A 19720-nucleotide genomic window follows, 5' to 3' on the forward strand; every position below is an offset into this window, starting at 1 on the left:
ACTGGCTCCACGTGAACACAGATGACAGGACAATGTGATAAGCATCTGATATTGCTGCCTTGCTGTGTATTAGTAAATGAAAAGGATATGTATTAACTAAACAATCATATGACGGTGGCGGTACCCCCAAACAGGGTGCGTGCGGAAAAGTCTCAGCAGAGCTGCTCGGCCCCCCTCTTTTCATTGAGATGACAATGTAGCGAGGAAAGAATGCATGTGTACAACGCTACGGAGTTTGATGGTGCTATACAAAACAATAAATAGTAATGACAATGTGAACATGGTGTGCATGCGCAGATGCCATTGGTACTATCCAAGTTTGTGATGCAGCCACCAGGATAATAAATGTTCACAAGCACAAGAAAAGCTGCTTGTTTAGCTAAAGAACAGCGACGGATGTCCTTGACGGTTATCCTAAAATATAGTTCATTATAATTAAGCACAAAATGTATCGGCTTAAAAAGGCTAAAAACTACGGCAAACTGCGCTGAATCCGCCATTTGTCTTCTAGAACAAACGGTTAGATTTAAAGACCAGCAGTGCAAGGAACATGAAATACGGCAGCCTGCGGAAGAAGAAACCAAAGCAGGCTCAGATTTGGTTTTATCTCCGAAAAAATGGTTTCCTTCGACAATAATTTGGTATCTCAGCGTAATTTATCGCCAGCGTCCAGGAGGTTAACCAAGCCTACTCTCATTAATAAGATTACATCGTTTGGATACAAAACCTGTTTAAATGGACTTGTTGCAATAAACCCATTATCATTAAATGTAAATAGTTTGCTTGGCTTTAATCTATTAAGCGATTATAAAGATAAGCGACACATAAGTGTGCAGCCGCCTCCTATCTGCATGTTACAAGATTTTACAAATCAATCACCAAGCGCTTCAAGGATAAAGAAACACTCACAAGTTCCAGCTCGCAGCATGCAGCGACGGCCGGATACCCGAACGAAGTATTAGGACGGGCGGGCTGTGCTAACCTGATGCCAAATGTATTCTGTACACGGATCCAAAACGCCATCTGCGGGTGGCCGGCACAGTGTACACGCGCCACTATAACCATCTTGGATTGGTGCGTTTTGAAACCTCATTTCTAAACTTGTTTCAACCTTACGCTCACCGCCATGGATCGCTCACCGCCATGGAGCGTGTGTCCTCTTCTCCTGTTTACACAAGAGGTAATGAAGGAGATCCTTCCCTGTACAGATCTACAAAGTTCCCTATTGTAAAACTCTCCACAACCAGGGATTATAACACAACCAATGCCACGCAGTAAAAAGCCTCGTGCGCACCAACGTACGAACTCAGAGGAGATCGCACTGAATCGGAAGCCAAAATAATGTTTCTGAATAGCCGCTTAACACCTTAAAATACACTGCACAGCCCTAATATTCAAACGGCACTATCAATTTATTTACCCCTTAAAATCTGCCACTGGACAAATCTCTATATATATAATATATAAAATCAATCTCACACCCTATGCTGTTCTTGTAAAATGGAACATTGTTGAAACATAGTACCTCGCTGCGGATTCCAGACTCCCTTTTGCTTCGGAGCGCACTGTGCGCTAAGGTCAGAAAGTAAAAATAAGCATCCTCTTGGAGTCTGAGTTGGAGTGCAGCTGCACATCCATTCGAAACACAGAGCCTTTGGAATATTCTCATAGGAGCAGCTGTGCGGAGCCTTCCCTGCAGCTGACTGCTTGGGAGGGTCCGGGGCTTTAACCACTTCGGCATACAACGGGAGGGATGGCCAGACCTAGACATAGTAGACGTGGAAGCACGTGTCTGCTCGTTTTTTTTGTGGTACGGTTGTATAGGCAGTAGGGGATCTGCTGGGTGAAGCAGTGTGTTGGTTACTAACCTGAAGTTCTCCGAAGTTGCCGAAAATTTAATTTGGAAGCTTTTTTGGCAATACACAGCATCCATATGGGATGTCAGACACCATTTGGTGCCCCTTTACTTATGTTTACAATGCAGCACCATTGCTGATAAGCTACAGAAAGCTTCCAGGTCATGAGGGCAGAAGTAAGAGAGGTCCAGGGGATATTGGGTGGGTGAGCATTTGTGTTAAACATAAAAGGTATATAAAAGGGCTTAATGTACTAAATATGTATTACTTACAAACGTAATGCTTGGTGGGGTTGTGGGAGACATCTCTTAAAGGTAACAGTCACACTAAAATACTTAATATCTCTCCAACAGTTCATGCTAGTTTTACGATGGAAATAAGTCTAATCTAAGGCAATAGAATGCTAATATTCCGCTAACATCAGTAAATCTGATGTCAGTTATTCAACCATAAACCATCAGGTATAATGTACATGTGGTGACCGAGATACTTGCATATATATATTGCATACATAATTCCAAAAGCTTGCAACAGAAAATGATCACGTATACTGTATGCTCGCTGAGCACTCACCAATCTCTCCATCTCCTGCTCTCTTAAACGTTCCTCTCGTTGTCTCCTGTGATAGTCCAACAGTTCTTCTTGGTTGTCGCTGATCTCACTGATGCTATTTTTTCTTTCTCTTGGTGCAGACATCTTTCTCTGTGTTCGTGGGCTTTGTGAAGGGGTACCAAGAGACCCCAGACTGTAGGCCGGAGTCAGCCGTCGGGGTGGCTCCTGGAAAGCAGATGGTGATGGGCTTCGTTCCCTCATTTGCCTTGTAGACAAATTATCCTCTGAGCCAGGAGAGCTGGCACTACCAATCCTACGTCGACCAATGGCGCGGGGACTGTCAGGCACTCTGGTAGGACTGTCGGGTACAGGTTTGGAAGAGCTTGTAGCCCCTCTCCTCGGCAGGGAGGGGCTAGGTGGGGGCAGCTCTCTCATGCTTTCCAGGTTTCTGCGTCCAAGCCGGGGACTTTCTGGAGGCAGGCTCCTTGCTGGTCCTGCTATCTGTCTGAAAGGGCTGGAAGGGCGATCTGTTATTTGGTGATGGAACTTGCTGCCCATTAGTGGACTGCTGGGCACACTGAGACCACCCATTCTACTTCCTGCCCCAGGACTCGGGGGACTAATCATTGATGTTCCTCCTGTGCTACGTGAAGAACGTAAGTCCAGGTTGCTTCCACCATAAGTGGGCACTGGACGTGGTAGGGAGTGACTAAAGCTGGACGTTCGGAGTGGCACCACTGGGGGAGCTGTGGGAGTGTTTGCATCTTGTCCTGGAGATGGGCTGGTAAGACTACTACCTGGTGATGACAATGGAGAAAGATATGTGTTGTCATAGCCAGAGCTGGAGGAAAGAGGACTAGTGGGTGGTGAAAGCAGGCAACGACGGCTCCCTCCATTAGATAAAGTGGAAAGCTGGTTAGAGGAAGGCTGGGAGGGCTTCCTGCCCAGAGTTGCTGGTCCCTCTAGAACTAATGAGTCCATAATATCTTGTAGATTTTTCTCAATAGAGCTTACGAGCGAGGTATGGGATGGGATGCTGCGTTGGTACCCGCCATCACGAGACCCATTCAGCAAAGACGTGGAAGAATCTGCACAGTAAAAGAGAAAGAGGATTGAGAGGTAATATGTACAGGGAGTGTGGAGCTCTGTAAAGTACTTACTAATATTAATTATGTTATTTTAACTGTTTTTTGTTTAGTGAAGGTCTGGCTGGTGTATATTTTAGATGTTGCAATAGGTCTCAAATTATTGGCCAGTCTAGAACATATAGAATTGTTGCTAATAGATCTTTCTTAACTCAATGTCTTGATTAAAAATATCACAATTCTTTTTAGGAATATATATATTTTTTAATTGAATTATCAAATGATACATGGATGAGAGTGTTGAACAATTAACCCTTTTGTTTCCCACTGCGGCCGTTACCTGCGGGATATGAGCCTGCTGAAGGGCTCCTCCCGGATGCAGGAATCATGGTTTTCATCCAGTGAGCTTCGGCCGGGTGGTTAAATCTCAGGAAGGTGGACTGACCCAGGCAGATCATGCACCCTGTTACAGGAATAGATAGGGTTAGGAAAAGAACAGGTCCATGACCAAAAGTGAATATAAATTGAAGAACTATCAGAACTATTTCTAGAACAGAGCCTGTTAGATGTTTTATTATTCCTCTGAGATATTTAACTTCATCACACATTGTAATACTTAAGTTAATTATTTGCAGCAATATACGCTAATAAATATGCTTGTATATAATGTTCTTGATAATGCAAAAAGCACTTAGAGCACATTTCCCGAGTCCTGGTTTGAACAAGACCCAAACGAGGACCAGACAGTGCAATTGATTCTGCTCACACCGTTCTAAACAGTGCCTTTAAAACAGAAACATTAAAATCATTCACAACGTTAAAACCGCAGTAATAGGATCAAAGCAAGCAAACATCCGAGCATCATCTTCAATGAAGTTATCAGTAATAAGTAATTACCAAGTCCAAAGCAGAACATCCAGTGTCACCTAACTCACAGAGAGGCAAACTGGGGGGCAAATTCTTGGCAGGCCAGTGCCTCCCACACACCTTTATTGCCACTTGTGGGGCAGAACCCATAGCTCGGAGTGCTGGACTCACACTCATTCGCTGCAAACATGTAAAGGTGTAGTGTATCAGAGCTAAGTGCAGCAGACGTCCACATGCACATCAATTAATGGCCCCTGGCCTTAAAGTGACAGTACCGATTTTAATCCCTATTCTGGCCCTGGATTTGCTGAGCATTATAAAGAATTGCAGGTGTGGTAAAGGTGTTCAGTCACTGTCCACAATCTCACATCATGCAATGTTTGCTGTTAGTACTGCAGGTCGGTCGCTTGCCACATCAGCTCTTTCAGAAATGAATTTAAACATATGTAAACCGTATGTTCCATGCTTTCAGATACACAAACTTCCTTTCTTTGAACTTCAGAGGGATAAAGTAACATATTTCAGAGATTCTGCCAAACGGGCTACATTGCGGCAAAGACAAAGGTGGAATTACCTTGTGGCTTTTATGCAATCCGGTGAATTCAATTATTCCCCCACAAATACTAACAGCCCCTTTTGTAATTTTAATTGCAACAACACTTGCCGTGGGCATTCTGGCATAAATTGTTACAAAGGCGCACCCCACCCGGCTCCCTCATCTGTTTCTGCATATAAATGAAGCTGGAGGCACATGAGGCGCATGAGTTGGGAGCCGCTCTCACAAAGTTGACTTTGCCGACTGTGTTTAAACGATGGTTTAAATAGACAAATATCTGCCAGCCACACACGACAAATGAAGTGGATCTTCAATAACTGAAAAAACTGTCTTAAAATATCACACAGTCGCAGACAGCCTGGTAACCGACACCATGCAAATAGTCCCAAGTGATCATCTGGCAAAACAAACGCAAGATTAAATCCAAATTCCACCTCAAAGATGTAATGGTGATAGTCTGAAGTACAAATATTTAGGAGGCATTCGTACACGGACCGACCATTCCGCTTCCAATGCCCTCGTTTGCCTGTAGCGTACGGACTGTTAGCTCTGGAGCAACCTGGAAAAATCCTTATTTTTGTTATTAAGCTGGGTACGGTGGAGGAAGAGGCAGCTTTCGCGAGATTCCGCATTCCTGTTTTAACCAGGTACCGCCAGCGTGTCCGCAAGGCTCATCCTATGATAATTAGGGAGCTGCCTAGGATGACTCCTTCATATGTTGGCAGCACGAGGAGGGGATGTCGGAGACGTAGTTCACGTGCTTGCAAAGTTATTTTTCCTTGCTGTTCTATATACTAAATAAACCTACGTGATGGGGCCTACAGATCTTGAACGTAAGCAATATGTACATATTAAAAACCCCAACCTAATGTGGATAATTCAGGGAAAGGTCCTTTAACTTTATTTTCTCAGGAGCTGCATGATGATTCCTCTCCGCTATGTTATCTCTGCACTGCCAAGTTGCTCGTTATTGTTGATCGGTTCAGGCAGCCTTTCTAGGATGGAGTGATGAGAAGGAAGACACCTCCACGCCAGGAAAGTGATCAGATAATGCTGGTTCTGCCACAGGCTGTCATCAGCTTCCACTCTGTAAATGTCTCACTGATTGGTTAGCAGACTTACAGCTATTATACGCTTAGCCCAAATAGCATTTGGAGCTATCAAGAAAAATGTTGTAATTCCAGTGACTGGAATGATCTTTTATGATATAATTTTAGAGAAATAAAAAAATACGAGTTGGTTTTCACGAGGGCCTAAAATTTCCAGAATATAATGAGGTCCGGTTTCGGTCAGAATGAAACCTGTTATTAAGCTTTTTGATCACAGGTTTATTTTAGTTTGGGATCCTTCAGCTCACACAAGCTGCTCTGAAAGGTTAGGTTTCATTTGCAGAATTTAATGTTACTTCTTAAGCAGAGATGAATTGCCTGCTGAGTCGGACGTCAGCCCCAGAAACACTGCTCCCTAATACTGCTGACATCATTAACACTCTTTGTCAGAATACCACTTTTTATGTCATTTACACGGCTTGTGTTGCTAATTAATGCACAGAGATGCTTATAATAAGCAGCTGAAGCCCCTGAGATGTTCCCTTAGGTAAGAGACACTATTATTTGATGTTGAGAAGATATGACCAACAGCAGACATAAGGTAATCATAAACGTGGATTCAATTACCGACAATATATGTATCGCTGCAAAGATCTGCAAAGTATCCGGTAGAATATAACAGAATAGGTATCAGGCGACACCAGCTCACGGTCAAGGTGAGGAATAATTCTGATGTAGCATTCTACTATTTTCAATTTAATAAGAATAATGAAGAATGAATATGTCAAAGCAGCAGTGATTGATATATTCCAATACAATGCCGGTTTTTCATAACACAGCATTATTACAGCAATATGACAACAGTCTGCCGTAAATACCTCGCCTACACAAATTGCAGAGCTTTATATCATTTTAAGATGTGTCTTTTTAGAAGTTAGAAACTCATTAAAGTTCACAGTACTACTTGGCTGCTTAAATTCTTTAGCACATTCAAGACAATGGACTCTAAATGCATCACTAACACAGCGAACGATACTGACAACCATAACTAACAGCATCACCGAACTGAACACCTACATCCCTACCTATCATCCCACCATGCATCAGATGTATACATCGGGTTGTACCCAACATGCACATCAACATGTTTGTAGCTCTTCATGTAACAACATCTACAGCAGATAAGACATGGTACATCTTATATATCAAGCCAGTTCAGTCACCGTAAATATGCATACATCAGGAACAACAGAGGAAGCCGGGATGGACTAAGGGAAGCATTGGGCTCCATCTAAAGAAAAGGGTGCTGCCAGGGTCAAGGATATCCAAACTTCTTAAATAGGACTCTGCCACCTATCATGTGCTACCTCCAGCGTTAAGGCTGAGGTTGATTAGCCATTGAACAGACACATCCATTGGTAGACGTAGAGCCTGTTGGCCAAGATAAAGAATATGGCCCCATACAGATTGTAATTCAGGGCATTATGGGGGAGTTTGTAATCTATATAATCTGAGGTGACGTGCCAGTCTTTCCACGCTGGCAGTGAATTCGTTATCTCAGGCAAGTACACACAAGCTTGTGAAAAGCATGCGTACATATGCAGAAACACGTGAGCTCGAAGGAATGTAATGACAAATGTGTACTAACCATTTTATTCCACCGCACGCTGAACCCAAAAGTCTGCTGAATGATTTCACATACAGGGTTAGACCACAGTTTAAATGCAATCTGCTTTTAAAAGCATTTTTCCTTAAAAGTTTACATTACTCTTCAAAAGTTTGGGGTCACCTAGAAATAACATGAAATAGATCAGAAATACCGTGCAGAGGTTGATGCTGTAAATGACTATTGCAGCTGATTTTTAATGGAATAACTTCATAGGCATACAGAGGCCCTTTATCACTCTCATCATTCCTGTGTTCCAATGGCCCTTTATCAATCTCATCACTCCTGTGTTCCAATGGCCCTTTATCACGCCCATCACTCCTGTGTTCCATTGGCACATTGAATTTGCTAATCCTAGATTAAAAGGACTAATTTTGCAATTGTGTTACAGCTAGAAATGTCCCCAGACTTGTGAACGTTAGAATATATTATTTACTTGCAGAACTATTTGGTACGAGTGAGCAATCCCATAACCTGTTGTTCTCATACTAACTAGTCCTAGCACAAAGAAACTGTTCAAACACATCTTTACTGAGTTAAAACACTTTTGTTTCAATAGCGTATGCAATCCATTTTGCTCAAGGTTTAGGCTATGAGAAGAGCCCCCACCTGGGCTGCAGCTGGATATGGATCTGGCTCCCGTCTCTACAGTCTTCCTGGGAAATCTGGCCACAGCAAACTGTAAGATTACGGCAAGGGTGTCCAACCTGCGGCCCTCCAGCTGCTGCACAACTACATCTCCCATACTCCTCAGCCAGCCCCTTAGGTGAAAGACCATTATGGTAGATGTAGTCCTGCAGCAGCTGGAGGGCCGCAGGTTGGACACCCCTGGATTACGGTGTTATTGCTGAGATGTCTACAAACACTGATGGGTTCTTCAAAGCTGAGGTTGCTTTGTTCTCATCTTGCCCTTGAAATCACCGAAGGATCTCTACAATCTCATAACCAAAGGAATTGTGACCTAGTTCCTGAATTAATCATTTCCAGATTTTGATGCAGCTCAAGGCTCAGTTGATTAACTGTAGTTCATAACGTGAGCTGTACTATTATTATCCATAGAATTATTTTCCCAAACCCTGAGGGACCAACATTAATGGGGAACTGGTAAAAACAAGGGTTTTAGCATCATTACATGTTTTCTAAAACTTATGTTAATTGATTTAGAGATGTTTGGTTTAAAAGTTCTGTTTTATTTATAGATGCAGACACCATAGCTGCCGACAGTTAGAAGTTTCTATGGATAGTCCTGCCAACTGCCTACAGGTTCTTTTCTTAGCATTCATGAGCTGTACACAGTGCTTCCCCTTCCACTGCAAGCAAGCTGATCAGACCGGCCTTTAAATAAAGCCCAATCCTAAACCTAGCTGCTATGGTAAAATACATTGAGCTTGTGGATGCTTTTAATATAAGACAAAGAAACCCAACTAAACACAAAATACAGTTCCCTACCTGGCCCTATTGGCCCTATATGAAGTAATTGCCCCTTCAATCAAATCAAATGAAAGGGAATGGCCTGAAGGTCTAAAAAACACAGTCATTGACAGCTTTAAGTCTGGAAAGGGTTACACAAAGCCATTCCTAAGGCTCTGGGACTCCAGTGAACCCCAGTGGGAGCCGTTATCTACAAACGGAGAAAACTTGGAACAATGTGAACCTTCCCAGAAGTTGTGGACCTACCAAAGTTCCTCCATAAGCACATCGATGACTCATCCAGGAGGTCCATGAACCGAGACTAACAGGTAAAGAACTGTAGGACTCGCATCAGTTAAGGTCTGCGTTAAGAGACTGTGCAGAAATGGCATCTATGGCAGAGTTACAAGGTGAAAACCACTGCTGACCAAAAGGAACACAGAGGCGTGTCTCACATTTTCTTTATCGCATTATCATTATCTTGATCGGAAACATTTAAATGTAACAAATATGAAAAAGTAAAAGAAATCCGGAGGAGCGCAAATACCTTTTCACATCAGAGGACAGAATAGGGGAATGGGAAAATGCTGACCAGGTTTTTGGCCATGATTCACACTAAACGGGTTTAATAACCTTACAACATTTCAGTGATCAAATATCCTGCATGTGCAAAGTCATTTCCTCTCTCTAATGGTGATCCCTACACCCCCTGAAATCCCCGCGTGTAGGGGATGTCTGATGTTATTTCTAGCTCGATTGAAAATACAGATCTATTTGGAAAGCTGGAGATCAATAGAATAAAGAATAGAATAAAGAATAACGTGTACTTAAATGTTATCATAGCCTCGAGTAAAGCAACGCTCGTTAAAGATTCATAGAGGGCAGCTGGGTAGGTAAGAATAGTAAACATGCCACATGCGGAACCTACTTCCAAAAATATAGTAAGCCTCTGCATTCCAAGCACGCTGGGACATAGAGGAAACAAATTGGCTTTACTCACTTAAAGAGACAGTCCAGTGCCCGACATTTAAGAGAGAGGTTATGTCATTTAGAGAAGAAAAAAAAGAAACAAAAAAAACATAAAAAATGATGTCCTCGGTGTTCATTCACTAATGCAGCCGAATCAGCTTCTTAAGTCGATGAGATGGTATGGCCCACCTCTGTCTGTCTATCTGTCTTTCTAAACATATCTATCTTTACATCTAGATATTGATAGCATTCCCCAACACGTCCAATGTGCAAATTGGGGACATCTACATTGGGACGTGGCCGGCTGTGTAGGCGACCCACCTACCTTTCCCAAAGAACCCCCTTTTAGTGCTTAGCTGGAGAACGTCTCACGGTGCCCATGTGGGGGCTGCGCTAGAGGTCTATGCTAGGGAAATCAGAGGATCTCCAACAACTGGCCACAGACGCAGAAAATCAGGCCTGTCCCGAGAAAACAAGGACTGTTGAGAGGTATTAAATAATTAAATTATATTGTTGCTCACTTTATGTTAGCATTCTTTAATCAAGCTTTTCATGCTTTCTGGAAATTGTCTTGGAAAGTTTGGATTGATTTTTTGACTTGATATTACCGAGTCTACATGTAGTCGTGTACGGAGCTCGATATGAAATAAGGCCGTGCTTATACATAAATAAGATTAAACACGGCTTTGGTTACGTCCTTTCCCTTTTACGCGATTAATGACACCTTCCCCAGCAGTTAAGCTGTAGCCCATTGTTCATTTTTAGAATCCGCCTGTCAGAGTCAGTGAAACCCTCCGCTAATTATAGGACAAGCACTCAGCCCTGTAACAGTCTGCGAGAACTGAGCATCTTACACCCAAAAGCCCACACAAGGCTTTTCTGCACGACTAGAACACGAAGTTTATTTATATGTATATTGTAACGGAACGGGGCAGTTAGGGACACATGACGTATTAACGGTATAACTCCCAGGGACTGGGGGCGTCCGATCTGCCTATTTGTGCATGTATATGTGAAGGATTACACGTAACTGTCAAACGCTACCACGTGTCCTCAGGTTTGTACCGTACAAAATACCTGTCTTGTGCAACAGTTTATTTAAGACACGGCTCAGCACACCCATGTCTCGGGGCTATGAAAATCCGAGCAGGGAGACACCCTTTGGAAGTAGAATTAGTTAAAGGAGCTTCCAAATGACATACCCGAGGAAATGTGATGTCACAGGAACGCAATGCTTCTGGTAATTAAGGGGAGAGAAAAACAATAACATTATCATTATTATTATTAATAATAATACCGTCTGCTTTGCCGGTTGTGGGTTGTAGTGAATACATATTCTTGCGGTTCACACAACTCCATGTAATTAATGTTACTCGCTCCCAATTTCTGCCATAACGCTATAATGATTTGCACGAAGCGTTACATGTGCCGCCAACGTGTATCATGCTTCAAAAAGAGCAGCAAGAATGATATGAGCCGGTTATAAGCTAAATACATTGTCATTAGTGCATAGCCCTGTGTACTGGTTTGGTGGCCCTGTGTACTGGTTTGGTGGCCCTGTAGTGATTGTGTCATGTTTTCTAGTTCTCTGCTACTTTGACCGGAAGTGAAGTCACATCTGGAAAGCAGCAGTAACGCTGACGAACACACACACTGCATGTACCGGGCAGACCAGTGCCGGTTATACCTAACACACACACCGGGGTGTCTTATAACACTTTACCGAGTCAGGCGGGTCTTAACGTGGACGATGCTGCTGCTGCCCGGACCTACAGGAGGCTGCCTGTGATTGGCACACATGGTACTATACTACACATTGTAGTTTACATTGTGCCTTTAACCATCTAAAAGCCATACCGGGGCCGCGCTATAAACATATCTCACAAACCCTCAGCTTCGGGTGCGACTCCCGTTCTCTGCAATGACTCACCCAAGATGAGCTAAGCCGTCCCGGCTGCGGGGTGTACCGGTACCTGGAAGTGCCGGGCTCTGCAGGGTGTGTGCTGGTACCGGCTTTATGAAGTCCTGTAGGCGCGCCGGTGTAGCAGTCCTTTGGGGGTGAGCTCCTCGGTGTATATGTATAAATATATATGTAGCGGTTCCAATGTTCGGGGTATTCGGTGGCTGTTCTCGCGGTGTCGGGGTCCCAGCCCCTGCCCTCGCACACCCCAGCCGCTGGTATATCCTCGCCGGTGTGAGTGCCGGTTCCGGCCGGGCGGGTTTAGCGTTGAGGAGCCGGTGCGGCCGGTGAGAGCTGGCACATGCGGTGGGTATCTTGTGCCAGGCTCAGTGACCTTCTTCTCTTTCTGCCCGATTCTCGGTCTTCTTCCTGCCTTTCCCCGTGTGTCTCAGCAGCTGGCTACCATTCAGGGGGAGGGGTCCTCTCGATAGTCGGTAACATTTACAACCAATGGAAGTATCCGTTGCTTCCCACCCCTGGAAGGGGCAGGAGAAGGGGTGGGGGTTTGCCACCAATCCCCCTTCCCTTACTGTGCTCCTCTAGCCGTCCCTCCCATGAATCTGGCTGGGTATGTGTCACAGTGACATCCTCTCCCGCTCTCTCCCACCCATTCCCTTTGTTTCTTTACCTCATCCCTTTATCTTTATATTCCGTGCCATCTTTATTTACCTCTCGCCAGTCTCCCACCCCCATTGTATTCTCTCACCCCCTCCTCACACACTTGTGTACATTATGTACCCTTTGCATTGTATTTTTCTTATCTTTACTGTCTGCTTTGCTTTTGGGCTCTTTCTTCTCTCTTCCCTTCTTTACTCTTACTCCCCCCATTACTTTGTCCACCCCTGCCCCAAGCCTGCTCTTTATCACTGCCGTCCAGCCGGCCCTCTGTTTGCTTTGTGATCTATGTGAATAACACAATATATATAATACCGTAATTGTAACAGAAAAAACAAAAGCTAATAGTAAAACACCGAGCGCTGCTTCTCCCAGGAAAAAACGATGTTTCATAAAGTATCATGAGGCTCGAAAACTGGTATTAATTTTCCTGTAATGTTACCACCCTGTGCATTCCCTCTTAACATCAATAATATGTTCCATGTGTGTTTGATGACATCAATGATATGTTCCATGTGTGTTTGATGACATCAATGATATCTTCTGTGTGTGTTTGATGACATCAATGATATCTTCTGTGTGTGTTTGATGACATCAATGATATGTTTCGCTGTGCGTTTGATGACATCAATGATATGTTTCGCTGTGTGTTTGATGACATCAATGATATGTTTCGCTGTGCGTTTGATGACATCAATGATATGTTTCGGTCTGTGTTGAGGGATAAATGTTTTGCCAAAAAAAATAACTTTGCCAACTATACAAGCGATGTTGTGTTGGGCAACAGGTAACAATTAGCAGTGAGTATATTATTAAACAGAAAATCTTGGTGCGCATGTGAATTGTATGATTATATTTATTTCCTATGCCATCACTTGTCTTAACACAATATGTTTACATCGTTTAATTCTGTAAACATCACTACATAGGTTTATGTACAGCATAGAATTGTACACTGCAGGATCTGGAGTGATGGCTCTCTTTTAAGTTTCCCGTGTTTAATGTTTTTGGGTAACATTGTTGGATTTCATCCATTAATATAAACCATTTATAGGGAAAAGCTAGCAAGATGGGGCAGTAGTACTTGGAATGTCAGATTTGAAGACTATGGTCCACTATTAACTGGAAATCTCATCAGCACCTTAACCGAGGGTCTGAAGAGCCAACTCACCAGGGGTACTCCTTCACCCTTAGCTGAAAGAACACTTTATGTCACCTAATTCTTTCGTTATTTAAACAATTTCAGCTGTCTTTGCTGGCTGAGGGTTATAGGCATCTCTTTCAGCATTCTAAGCTCACTTTTCCAGTCCCCCTTTAAGTCAGCTACTTTATTCATGGGGTAGTCTTATCAAGGCACATTGGTAGTTTTTCTCCAGTCTTCTGCATATATTGTTATTGTTTTTATATTTGTAGGGCAGTCCTACTTATCTCAGCAATATGATGGGAAATGAATGTCATGTCCTATGTAATAATGCAAACATTGGAGCTGCACCCACAGCCTTATCCCAGTAAAGCGGCAAAAACAAGTACATGGCGGGTGGGATAAATGCGTCATGCAACATAAATATGTTAGGAAAAGGAGCAGATTCTAATACTTTGGGTTAGGTTTTGAATAGCAGCTTTCCTTAATATGTAAGCAGATTTATGTAAAAAAGATTGCATCTGAAACATTTTTGTTTTTTTATCAGAAACCGACAACATGATTTTGATCATTTTCAGTTTAGTTCCTAAAAGTTGATTCTGGGCCAAATTGCGCTCGTACCTAGTTGAAATGTCCCATGTATCTGGGATGAGCATCAGTAACACAGATCCGGCACTATATTTTACTGCGCACCACGTGGTTTTGGCTTGAACTCTATTATGTGCATGCAGCTGAAACACAAAGGTAGGTTTTAGTATCTGGATCTCCAGCTTTTAAACCTTGGAATGGCATTTGACCCTCAAAGCTCTTTTTCTCACAGTCCATTGTGGAAATATTTTCTTGGATCCTCCTCCTGGCAACAAAGCAACTGTTAAAGTGGCCTTGAGACTTGTTTATGGACGTGTAAAACTAGTAGACTGTGGGGTGTCCGGGAAACTTTTTTAAATAGCTGAGACCCAGCTTATGGAGTCTTATAATTGTTTGACTGCGCTGTCAAATCCCATTGCCACTTTGTTGCCTGTTTTTATAACCTGATGGAAACAGCGTCTACGCTTCTGAATTACTCTGCTGATCATCATCACTCTTCATCTGCAGCCCTTTTATACCAACCCCTCCACTAGCTGCCCCTCTCTCAACCCTTAAAAATATTGTACATGTATATCTTCAACTACTCTTCTAACTGTCCCCTTCTCTGTTACGTCTTCCCACGCATGCCAGAATTTCAAGCAGCCCCTCTCCTTCTGTCCCATGTCTCCCCTACCTCTAATAGACTGTGATCCCGAAAGCACAGCATCCCTTTCTCCTTCTATACCAGTATGTTTAACATGTATTCATATTATTGATACTTTTTGTATTCTCACTTTTTGTCATATCAGAATCTGCCTGTTCTCTATAAAAAACAAATGCATATGGAGGGACCGCGTAAATTGCATTTGCCAGGGGGGGACCACGTGAATTGAAAGGGAAAACTAGGTTTTTCACATGGATTAAACAGTATATGGTGGCTGGAGTGTCCCTTTAAGTAAACTTCAAGTAGCTAATAAGGATCTTTTTATTTTTTAAAAATGGGAACTTATCACTCTCTCATATATTTTGACTTCTTCTGTTTGCATGTTGCTGTAATATGTATTACATCACTCTCTGTGCATGCACTCCTCTATTTCTCCCCATCGGTCGCTCTCTTACTTGTATTGCCTCTTTCTATTGTATTCCGTGCCTTACACACTCCATGTCTCTCTTGCAGTCTCCCCCACTCTGCCTTTCTCCTTTTCTCCCTCTGGTAATTATAGCTTTGCTAAGTGATGGTTATTCATAGTAACATGACAGTAAAATCCAGAATATTTCCGAAGCGTTTTCCTGTTCATGTAACCCTTCCCAGATGTATTCACCATTACCCCCTGCGCACAGAAATAATACTGACATACATAACTACAGGGGCCAACCTGTCTCAGCCTAGAATCCGCTTCCCGTACAAAAGCACAAGTGGAAAACAAAGAAAATTGATCCTGAAGCTATTTCCTCCTAACATACACCTTAACATGTGCCAGTAATGAGACAAGGAAAAACTATTTATATCATGACCCTTTTGAGATATATATATATATATATATATATTGGCAACAATTGTACCTTACATTTTACAGCACTATAAAGAGAAGCTGCAGAATGGAATGCTTCTCCAAAAGAGTCCGCTTGGATCCATTTATTCTTTACAAATTAATTGTAAATCGTTAGAAAACAATTCTCCTGAACAGTGCAAGCAAACAGTATCAGAACCAAACTAAATAAACTCTGAAAATTAGGAAGTGTCCGCTAATTGCGAGATAACAGCATCCTTAGTTGTTCAGAGGACCATTAACATGCACTTGTAGCTCACATATGTTTAGAATTAGCATTACCAAGCAGTAGCAGAATTAGCAATTAGGAGGTCGCAAACCCCCACCACCAACTGCTGGGAAGATGAGCTTAAGGGGTCCCAGTCCCTGTGGCCTAGAGTGAGACAGAATTTAGATCTCTCTTCTCTGCTACCAGTCCATTGATTCTTTAATGTGACTTCAACTTCAGGACTGCAAGGTTTGGTTGCATAGCCTTACATGTTCGGGTAGAATGCAGAGTACATGGTAGAAGTAAGAAAGTGTAGTGTCATCTCAGGCACAGACATCTTGCTCCTTCCCAGTAAGTCTATACAAGCATATTAAAGTACTAAACAAGGAGTGATAATGGTCTGGGGTTGTTTTTTTAAGGTTTGTGGCCCTTACTTTCAGTGAAGGGGAAAACACATTTTGGACAATGCTATGCTTCCAATTTCATGGGAACAGTTTGTGGAAAGCACTTTTCTATTCCAGCATGACTGTGTCCCAGCGCACAAAGAAAGGTCCATAAAGACATGGTTGGATGGGTTTGGTGTGGAAGAACTTGACTGGCCCACACAGAGCCCTGACCTCAACCCCATCGAACACCTTTAGGATGAACTGGAACAGAGCTTGGGGGCCAGACCTTCTCATCCAACATCAATGCCTGACCTCACAAATGCTCTACTGGATGAATGGGAAACAATTCCTACAGAAAACCCCCAACATCTTGTGGAAAGCCTTCCCAGAAGAGTGGAAGTGGGAGGTGGTGGGTGGGGGCAAACTACATGTCAATGTCTATGTATTTATAGTGCAATATCATCAAAGTTCCCGTTGGTAGAATGGCCAGGTGTCCCAAAACCTATGTCCATATAGTGTATCATGCGATATAAAAATACAACAAAATTAATAGATATTACCATTATTCATGTATCTATTTTTCAGAACCCTTCTCCTAATATACGCATCAGCTCATTTACCTTTTAGATACATACTGTTAAATATACATTTTTTCAATGAGTGTAATTCCTTGTTGATGGTCATTGGTTTAAATAGAAACTTTTTTGATTACCTGAATGACGAACACATACACATGCTAGTGTTTTTAGTTCTAAATACAGTGATAAAATGTTTAATCTTGGGACGTTCTAGGGAAAGTCATGCCCTCGGGACTTCCTACCATTAATAAATTGTAATTTGTCCACTATTTTCAAGCTTACATACAGATGGTAGACAAAGAGTTTCGAATGTGGGACAAAAGAAAATGAAATAACTTAAAACCATTGTTGGAGTGGCACTGAATTTTAATGGCACCGAATTTTAATGGCACCATTTATTTAATAGCAGCAAAAAAATGCCATTTTCCTTCGTTTTGCCTGATACAGATTTGCTTTGATAACAACGGCAGACAGACCATCTGCCTCAGATACCATTTGTATTAAGAGTTGTCTCAATATTTAGTATAGTCTGTCTCCTATTTATTAAGTTCTGCACAGTATAGTAATACCATGGCACATATGTCACAGTACCCTGGTGATACATTGAATCCCAAAATGTTACTATGATAACAAGCTGTTGGGAAATATATCGACACAAACTTACAAAATACTACATTTGCTTGGCCATCAATTTGACCCAGAAGAGACCCTAGGACATGGATTGTATTTAGGTTAAAGCACCAGATACATGGTACTCATGCAGTACCAGTACAAATGCAGTTATTAGATTAGTATAATTACAGTTATTCTTGGGAGGAATATAGCTCCTTAGTCAGTGGTTTAATAATTTTCAGCCCAGACACTGTTGCCCCACAGGGCAAGACCACAATAGGATATTTAAAAGCTCCTCGTGCTTTAAACGGCACATCTGCCTGTCTGGGTTAGCATGGAAGGCAGATGAAAGGTGACGCAGATTTAGGGAACAAACAGCCACAGGGGAGAAGTATTCAGAACAGTAGAGATTTAATGTACTTTTGTAATTAAAATAAATCCGTAAAAAAGACAGTATTTACTTCAAGCTTTTAGGACACCGAGATCCCTTCTTTAGGTATATAAATAGGCGCACTACTGAAAAGTCAGGGGCCTATAATTCAATTCAAGTTTAATAAGAATAAATAATAATTTATCTAAATTCTAAAAATAAAACAAGATCTAACTTAGAGAAATAGACCAACACATATTACACAAGTAAAACTTTTCACTAGTCAAATATCACACATCAAGTCCAAATGGAAGAATTGCAAAATACTTCATCTTGTGTTAATCCAATAAAAGGTATCTCTGGCTGCAGCCAATTGTATTCCCAATGACAAATAGCAACCAAGAATGCATTCATTTCATATACAGGTTATTGAGAATAAAATAATTCTGCAGAATTAAATATATAATATCAGTGTGTGATTATTATTCAAAAGGGATTCTAGATTTGTAAATTGCCCTATCATGAAAGGTAACCCATATTAACTTTCTTGATATAGAAAGTTTGCTACAAAAATAGGATATATAACAAAAACATATATTCATATCTACATATTAAAATGGGAAAGGGGGTACATACATTTACAGATCTAAGATACACAATGCTTCAGTTATCATGCAGTTCCACCTCATGGTATGGCTCCAGAGCTGAAATAGAATTCAGTCTTTCCATTTCCTGTTTAGAGCCATCCTGACCTCTCTTCCCAGCAGGGAACTGTCTGTCCTCCTCCCCTACACACCTCCTACCATGGATAAGTAGCCGCACCGTAATGTGTAATGGCTCCATGCTCAAGCAATCCCGAAGTTTGTCCTTGAGGTTTATTCACAAAACCACAGAGAGCTGAGCTGCAATTGGTATATTTCATCTGAATGACTAAACTATGTCTATTATGAAGGGCCAACCCCAGTGAGTCTCCTGCAAGAAGGGTTGAGCGGTCCTGCACAATGCATGGTTGAACTGGTGATATTTTTTTCACAGATTTAGGTATGCATTATGGAGGGCCAACCTAACCCTTTCTTGAAGAAGAAACTCTTCAGTTCAGCCATTATTATGTATAATCTCACCAACAAATGCACACCTAGGAACCCTCCGGGGCAGACTACCTGGATCTCTCCAATTTACAAGGGATGGCTTTGTGAAGTGGTGGCGCTACTCCCCGACTAATCCTCTTGAGCTGGAATCCTTCCTAGGAAGCTTTATGAAATGCTGCATATACATTTTGATCATGGCTTACTGTACCTTGCATCAAGCGGACAGGCTTTTTAACGGGTATCCCATCAATCGAGCAAGGATTCCCACATGGATATAGGGTAAGGATCCCCTGGATATTTTCAATATAACAGTGTTCAGCAACAACGCCAGGACCTTGAAGGGATATGTCTGTGGATCCATTGCCCAAGGTGGTCCTACCTGGGGTAAGATAAAGCGTATGAGAGGCAATCAAATGTGCGGTATGTAAAGCAAAATGTGTAACATCAAACCAGAACTGTAGCCAGCAATGAAACAAATAAAAGCTCCTTCTTCATGACGAAATCTGATGTGTTATAACACTACTCTATAACACAACAGCTGGAGTGCCAATGGTCTGCCATGCCATTGATGTCTTTTCACAATATATGAGAATATTTTTATGGAGGAGCAGGGTGGTCCCTATAACAGAGGACTG

At 42.2% G+C, this 19720-nt stretch overlaps 1 protein-coding gene across 16 annotated transcripts in view; it reads right to left on the bottom strand.

Annotated features, from left to right (window-relative positions):
* PHLDB1 (pleckstrin homology like domain family B member 1) overlaps window positions 1–19720 on the bottom strand; it is a 56153-nt gene that overhangs the window by 18301 nt on the left and 18132 nt on the right. For 15 of the 16 annotated variants that reach the window (XM_053451444.1, XM_053451437.1, XM_053451436.1 and 12 more), the window contains exons 4-6: window positions 19294–19464; window positions 3834–3956; window positions 2430–3496 (exon numbers count right to left, since the gene is read on the bottom strand). In XM_053451444.1, the coding sequence (XP_053307419.1) occupies window positions 2430–3496; window positions 3834–3956; window positions 19294–19464 (1361 nt within the window). Of the gene's footprint in view, window positions 1–2429; window positions 3497–3833; window positions 3957–11940; window positions 12398–19293; window positions 19465–19720 lie in introns of those variants that run through there. The other variant, XM_053451449.1, reaches the window with a different exon arrangement.

The sequence above is a fragment of the Spea bombifrons genome, chromosome 12 (assembly GCF_027358695.1).
Source record: "Spea bombifrons isolate aSpeBom1 chromosome 12, aSpeBom1.2.pri, whole genome shotgun sequence".
Taxonomy (NCBI): Eukaryota; Metazoa; Chordata; class Amphibia; order Anura; family Pelobatidae; genus Spea; species Spea bombifrons.